Source organism: Ammodytes marinus, assembly GCF_949987685.1.
Source record: "Ammodytes marinus genome assembly, chromosome: 2".
Taxonomy (NCBI): Eukaryota; Metazoa; Chordata; class Actinopteri; order Uranoscopiformes; family Ammodytidae; genus Ammodytes; species Ammodytes marinus.
In genome coordinates, this window is record NC_137231.1 from 16,470,104 (window position 1) to 16,478,332 (window position 8,229).

The 8,229-nt window shown below is 38.5% G+C and overlaps 1 protein-coding gene across 1 annotated transcript; it reads left to right on the forward strand.

The window, feature by feature from the left end:
* The first annotated feature begins 61 nt into the window (after positions 1-61).
* On the forward strand, positions 62-7,894 carry tmem167a (transmembrane protein 167A). The gene is made up of 4 exons (XM_080040238.1): positions 62-115; positions 1,712-1,821; positions 4,948-4,982; positions 5,092-7,894. The coding sequence occupies exons 1-4, from the start codon at positions 113-115 to the stop codon at positions 5,160-5,162; spliced, it is 219 nt and encodes a 72-aa protein (XP_079896364.1). The 5' UTR covers positions 62-112; the 3' UTR covers positions 5,163-7,894.
* Positions 7,895-8,229: the final 335 nt, after the last annotated feature.

Below are 8,229 nucleotides of genomic sequence, written 5' to 3' on the forward strand. Positions count from 1 at the left end.
GACGTTTTGTGAAACAGTGTGACGCAATGGCGTCACGCAAACCTCGTTGGTTACGTTCTTACGCAAAATCCAGAGAACAGGAAGTGTGATGTGGCTTTGATTCCCAACAAAAATGGTAAGGTTGTTTTTATTAAGGGCTTCTGCGCCTTTGCAGCGTCTTTTAAACATTAAACCTAACGTTTACGTCTACGTCCAAAATGCATCGAGAATACACTGTGACCACAGCCAATGCGAGCCGTCGGTGTAAAGCAGGACGTGAATGCTGAACCAACAAGCTAGCATTGGCTAGCTAAAACAGGCTAAAAGTTTAGCCGGTCTTGGAAGCACATTACGTTCTTGTTCTTAAATAGCATCATTCTTTAGATTGTAATCGATTACTCTGCAGCCGTGTATCAACGTAATCCGTCTGCTTTGAAAGGCTTAGGTATGACTGCGAGCATCGCAATGTTTTGAGGCGTGTGCCACGTAGCTGCACCATGGTTCAATATGAGCGTGTGTGTGTGTGATCATGGTACCCTGTCCCTGACTCGAAATACGTTCGCGAGCTGCAACGATAGTAATATTTGTAACAGAGCTTGTAATTAAGATAGTGATCAGAAAGTCTAATTGTTTCCCAAAGTCTGTATTTCTTTGAAACATGTAGGACAAGCAGGCGATTAAGTAGAAGTTTAGTTTTCATCTTAGACTAAAAGTGAAGCAACAACAAACAGAGATGGATATTGGGCCGAATGCATGACTCAATTATAACAATGTGTGAATGCTTCGCCTACAAATGATATGCATTTAAAATGTAATGTATTAATTTTGCATACAATAAGATCATGGTCATATTAGAGTAGCCTACTAATTTAGTGTTACAGGAGTGTAATACATGTAGAGACAAAAAAATGGCATCATGCTTCGGTATACACTTTTTTGTCCTTGCAGAAATGTTTATCCTTTAAATCGTATGACACCGTGTGTTATATACAATATTTAAATGTGAATTTGAGACTTTTCTAGTGTGCATTTGAAATGACTGGCTCAAAATTAACAGAGTATTTCTCCTGCACATATTGTAAACAATAACATTTATATTTCAGGGATTAATAAAGTAATGTAGTCTATCTATCTATTTATATTTAGTATTTACTTAGTAGAAACAGATGGTGAAATCACTGCAAATTGTAAATATATGACCATCCTTGTCATTGTCTAGAACTGGCCAATTTAACTACACTTTTGTACTTTAACAGCCCTTCCTGTCTTTATATATATGTACTTTCCCGGTGACTATGATTCCATTTGCAACCTAATTTAGAATTGCTTACCATGTCAGGAGCATCAGCAGTCACACACAGGTCTAAAAATGGTTAGGGGTTTGTTAGGTTAAAGCCAGTCAGAGCAGTCTTGAGTATCCGGTTTGGTGTATGGAATTTAGATTTTAAGGTATATATTAAGCACCAAGTGGATTATTTTTCTGGCAGTCAATGGAAATACATGTTATCTCTCCTCTAATCTGGCATTGAATCTTTGACAATCATGTCTATCTACATAGCACCAGAACGAACAGCTGGTACAACAACATTCCTCGCTACAAATAGCATGTCATCAGTGTTACTATTATTAACTACATAAAACTCAGTGGTTCTAATTTCTATGATTTTATTGTTGGTAAGCAGCTATAGATCATGTCTGTGCTAAATATGTCACTCTCTCTTTAATCTTGCAGTCGGCCATTTTCAATTTCCAGTCGCTGCTGACAGTCATTCTCCTCCTGATCTGTACCTGTGCCTACATCCGAGCGATGGCTCCCAGCCTGCTAGACAAGAACAAGACCGGGTATGATCAGATACTTAGAGACAGAGTGCATAACCAAATCATTACAGTGTTACTATACTAATCATTGGCAACACACTGCATTACTCTCATCAGCACTTCAAAATATAATTGAACCAACAAGCAGCATTTCACTAAAAAAGCTTGTTATACACGATGTACTGGCCAAATATAGTGTTTGGCATACATTTAAATGTTACCATTTCGACAATATTAGTAGGAAAAAGTAAAACCCTGAAATACAAGGGAGCAGTTAAATTAAAAACATTGCAAGGCACACAAAATATTTATATTTCTGCTTCATTCTTCAAGTCTTCACGTATGTATGCTTATGTTTCCAACAAGAAATAGTTTGTGAAAAAGCTGATTCTGCTCTATGTACCGGTAATAATAGTAATAGTTTGTATTAATATAGAATATGTCTGTGAGCCCTTCACTTCTAAATAATCCATCAATCTGTAACTCGCTCTCACTACTAAGGAGACTTGCTTATGTTTTCAACTAATCATTTCAACCTGTCATTTGTAGGGCACATTTTCACATTATTATTCTTGGGTCTACAAACTTGATGATTCACTTCTTTATTGGTCTGACACATCCCAGAAACAGCCATCCACTCACTCTCCCACATAACACACTCCATAGGAGCAGAGAGGGACATCCTCTCCAGACAAACTTGTGAGACTGAGAGTGGCAAATGGAATGATTTAATATGTCTTCCTCTTGATTGATTTGAGACTGAGCCATTATTTGGGTTGACTTTTTGCCATACATTAATATGCAAGTAATTTGTGTGGTCAAATAATCAAGGCAAATTCTAAATATGTATATATAATTTTTTTTCAAAGACAGTTTCTCGATTGGACACTTACACAATCTGGTCAGTTTGAAAGTTAAAGAAAGTGTCTGTTACTGTAACTTTTCTAATTTCAATATAAGTATGTTTTCTTTAAAATAATGCTCAAAGAGTCAGGAGTCAGATTTCATCATCCGCAGAGACTTTAGTTGAAACTTGCAAGTGAGTCAGTTATCATCTACACACACACATAGTATAACAGAGAAGTGACTGAAGTCAGAAAGGATGTTACAACTTTTATACCCATACTGGCACATGTTTGTTTGACCAGGTGTGTGTCAATGGTCATTAAGGCCCTGTTTCCACCTGGCATTAATATGTGGTTTTTAGGATCCGATTGCGCTAACTACAGGTGGAAACACGCTCAATGCGCATTGAATGGGCATTGAAATGATCCACATTCGGAGGTGGTTTGAGACCACTTATCCACATACCCATTAACAGTGGAAACGTGTATGCGCATCTCATACACATTAGGCCCCGCCCACTCAACTGCGGCGAGTGACTGGGCGGAAACGCGTACTCATTCACGCGACAATTTACGTCATAAAAGCGCACCGTTGCAGGTAAACAGACAACAGAAAACAGAAAACATTGAAGATGGAGTGTATAAGCGGAAATGATGTACGAGCTGATTTCCATACAGCGCGGGGAATTCGAATCCGGATCGCAAACGCGCATAGAAGACGCATTGTTAAGGCCAGGTGTGAACAAGCATATTACATTTACATATAACGATCGGATTCCTCAGAACCACATATTAATGCCAGGTGGAAACAGGGCCTGAGTTTCTGGGAAATGAGGTGAGTTTTAATTACACTGATAGAGAGATGATTCAAAGACAAGAAGTACTTGTCCTTGAACATACAGTCCCCTCCATAAGTATCGGAACAGTTAGGCCAATTCCTTTATTTTTGCTGTAGACTGGAAACATTTGGGTTTGACACCAAAATATGAATATGAGACAATAGATCAACATTTCAGCTTTAATTTCCAGGTATTCACATCTGGATCTGATACACAACTGAGAAGATATAATTATTTGTAAAGGAACACCACATTTTTAGGTGAGCAAAATTATTGGAACAGATAGACCTAAAATAAATTAAAGTGAATAAGACTTAATATTTTGTTGCAAAGTCTTCGCCTGTAAGAACTGCATCAAACCTGTGACCCATTGACATCACAACTTTTGAATCCTCCTTTTTGATGCTTTTCCAGGCTTTCACTGCAGCCTTATTCAGTTGCTGTTTGTTTACTCTCTTCAGTCTCCTCTTTAGCAGGTAAAATGCTTGCTCTATGGGTTTAAGTCTGGAGATTGACTTGACCAGTCTAAAACCTTCTATTTCTTGACCCTGATTAACTCCTTTATTGTTATTGCAGTGTGTTTTGGGTCATTATCTTGCTGCATTATGAAGGATCTTCCAATCAGTTTGGTTGCATCTTTCTTTAAATTGGCAGACAAAATGTTTAAGTCTTATTCACTTTAATTTATTTAAAGTCTATCTGTTCCAATACTTTTGCTCACCTAAAAATGTGGTGTTCCTTTACAAAAAATGCTATCTTCTCAGTTGTGTATCAGATCCAGGTGTAAATAGCTGGAAATGAAAGCTGAAATGTTGATCTATTATCTCATATTCATATTTTGGTGTCAAACCCAAATGTTTCCAGTCTACAGCAAAAATAAAGGAATTGGCCTCACTGTTCTGATACTTATGGAGGGGAATGTATCTGTCTGTGTGTTCAGAGACTGGCACGGCCTAAAGTCTCCCCCTTTCATCTTGCTTTTCGGTATGTGTGTGTGTCAACATTTCTTAGGAGGCAGATGTATTCCTCGAAGCTAAGAGTAAAAACAAGGTTTCACAGTGGTGTTGTCCAGAGTTCATCGTGAGGTGAACAGAATGTTTAGCATTAAAATGTTATAAAATCATAAGAAAATAGATTTCGTCAACAGTGTCTTCAAGTCTTTTAAACAAAGATACACACACCTTCACACAGGCTGACAAACACATCAGAAAAATGAAAGCCTGGAATACCACATTTGCTTCAGCTGCCAATAGAGATTATAATAATTGCCTGCTCTCCCCCTCTCTTCCACTTTGCACAACCCTTACACGGGAATAGACATATGTTGGCTGCCTGGGCTATGTAGCATGGTTATCGCAGTCCAAATGTGATTGTGTGACTAACAGTTACTGTATCTGTGACACAAAATATGGAGGGGAAAAATGCTTCCTCTTTCTTGAATTTGAAAAAAATATTTTCTCTTTTAGGCTTCTAGGGATTTTCTGGAAGTGTGCCAGAATAGGTAAGCCCTGTATTTTTTGACATTATGCCTTGTTTTTTTTTTGTTAGTTTTTTTAATTTTCAACAGGAATGAAATGTTGCTAAGCAGATTTTCCATTTCTTCTCTCCAGGTGAGCGGAAGAGTCCCTGGGTGGCTTGCTGCTGTGTCGTCATGGCTTTTAGTATACTGTTTCTACAGTAGCAGTCCAAAGAAAGCCACAAATGGGAACATTGGGGAAATGAACAGACAACAAGGCACGGACAGTACAACCCTAGAAGCACAACAGGACCTCCAGTAGTTGTCACTCAGATAATATAAAAAAATGGAGACCCTTCACCACTCGCCATGGCTAAGGAGAAAGAGAAATGTGTCTTTGTAATGGGGAGGGGTGAGCTGATAGCCCCCAGAGTGTGTCTAGATCCCTCCACTGACGTCCAGGACTGTCCCTGTGCTTGCTTATGTGGAATGTTTACTCCGGATGTATGTATGTATGTGTGTGTGTGTGTGGGATCAAATGATGCATCCTTTGTCCAAACATTTCAAACAGGTTTCTTCTCACCTTTGATTTACATTGAACTGTTTGAAATTCTCCACAAAAAGGACATTTTATCAATGTCCCTAACTGTAATGCAATTCCCATGGAGGCTTCTATTTGTGAACTGAGTTATGACGAGGTGTGACTTTGAATCATCTCAGCACCGTCTTTGTAACCTGTGCCCTTCTTGTTGTATCAGATATTTGGTGATCAGATACCACAGCAAACACAAAAAAATAGCATAGCTCTTCAAGGCTCTCATTGTCTGACAGATTTGCCTCAAAGAGCTACTGATTTTTTTTTTTTAAAGTCAGTCAGTCACTTTGCAGCTATTTATTAAAGAAGCTTTTTGGAAATCTGGTTGAAGACGGCTTTGTTTTTTCATCTTAGTTTTTTCACCCTTTTGAGTCGGGTTTGCTGTTGACACCTGTTTATGTCTGTTGCGGTAATGCCAGACCTTATGATGAAATGTCATAAAAACATGAATTTAAAATGTGCAAAATACATGTTGATGATGATAGTCTTTAAAACCTGTTTGTGAATGTTCTCTTTTTAAGGACTTTATTACACACCAAAGTTTCTTGGTTCAGAGGAAGCTACGACCTTCCGCATTGGTGCTGTAGGTCACATCTGAAGTGTAGTCCTCAGGATCCCTCGTGGAGTGAGATGGACAGTGAAGAGTTCACGATAACCTCTTCTATAACCTTGCATTCAACACTCATCTTCACAGGGTCCGCTGCAAAGGGCTGTCAGCTGATTGTACCACACAATATGACATCCTTAGATATCTGTCTAGTATTTAGTTCCAGATACGTGTGCAAACTGCATTAGAACTGAATGCCGGGTTTATGAGACTATTGGATTAAATTCAGGTGACTGAAGAATCTCCAGAATGTTTTGGAAATGTTAGGGCTACGTGTCATTGACAATCAAAATGACAAATTTAAATTTGTGTCATTCATGGACAATTTGTGGCAGCGTTAAAGCAGAATTCCAGATAATGTCAGACTTGAGCATTTTACATATTTGTAATACTGCATGCTAAACAATTAAGGAGGAGACTTGTTGACACACTCACTTTTGATACTCTGATCCCTGATGATTGTCAAAAACCCGGCCCCTCCACGCACACTCCTCTGTTAGGGAACGTGGATCCCATATTGGTGTGCATCCGCTTTGGCACTCCCAGGTTGAGATAAAGCACTGAAGGCTGCCGGTAAAGTCACGATAATCAGACAATGACGCAGATACAGGAGACACAGAAGAGCAGGAAGCTCTCAGTCATCTGCTACTATCTTGGGAAGCAGAGATACTGGTGGGCTGCAGGGGCATCACTGGGTCAATGAACCAAACTAATGTATTTGGGGATGATGAAAGGACAACGATACCAGAAGTCACTCATTTCCGGTAGCTGATATCCTCAGTCCCATTCTGGTTATTCACTTCAAAATGAACAAACATGAGAAGACTATGGAGTCCTTGGCAATGAAGCGGTTAATAATAAATCTACAAAGAAAAGAGAGTAAACATGGTTAGAAAAAGCAGCCTCTTGGGACTGACTTCAGAGCTTTCTGGGGACAAAGGCCAGCTCAAGAGTTCTATTTTATTTTTAATTCAAGGTGATTACTCTTAATCTCCCCTAAACTGTTGGCACAGTTGTGATGACAAAGAAGAATATATGGTGGCGACTCAGTGACTGGGCGCCTAAAGCAACATTTGGACTGTTCCAGTTGTTTTTTAAATGACTCAGAGCCTCTCCTGATTACTGTGTTTGAGTTGGCTGATCAGAATGTACCCAAGGGGAATGCCAAATGGACATAAGAAAATAGGTAGTTTTTTTGTTTCAGGGTGACAGAATTCTACTTTACATGTCATCTGTTAGGCATCATCACTCTCCTCTTCAAAGCTTTTGTTTCATTTTCAACATCTCCCACCCTGGGCAAAGGCTGAAAGAAATCTGTCCAAACTAACTCTACGCTTAACTGAGTGTGAAGCAAACAATGGATTGTGTTCATGAACAAGTCAAAAACACTTGCTGTTACTGTAGCTGTAGCATCACAAAGAACATCTCCGTCTCACTGGGCAAATACAATGTTTTTAAAGACAGTGCATTTAAACATTTAACTGAATAAATAAAAACAAAAATTACCCAAAAAAAAAGGATGTGAGACTTCATTTGCAGGTGTTCTGACAAATGCTTAGGTCATGGGCCTCATTTGAGAAACGAGGCCCACTTTGGCACTGGACACTCACCAGAGAGATTTTCTCCATGAACCCCATTAACTTTTATCCCTAAGAGAAAGTTCCTATTTGCTCCCTTTGACCTTTATGTATACTTTTTTAAATATTGTTTGCTTTTTTGTTTTTATTGAGATGTTTTAAATGAATTTAAATCATTATTTCATAAAATATTAACCCATTACATGCCATTTTGCATCGGATGCTACTGATTTGCATGTATGATAAAACAAATAATTATTAAAAAATTTCCAAAATATTAATGGGTAATATTATTCTACTTTGACTATGCCAGTCTGACATGGTTCAATCATAACCCACACCATTGATTTTGGAGCTTTTTTATTTTCAGAATTGAATGAAAAGTCCCTAATTTACTCCTTTTACCAAATTATGAATGCAAATATGTGCACGTGTACGCACATGCATGCTCGGATATGCACCACTTTATACTGTACACTCGTATTACTGCTATAGGAATCACAAGCTCCCCGT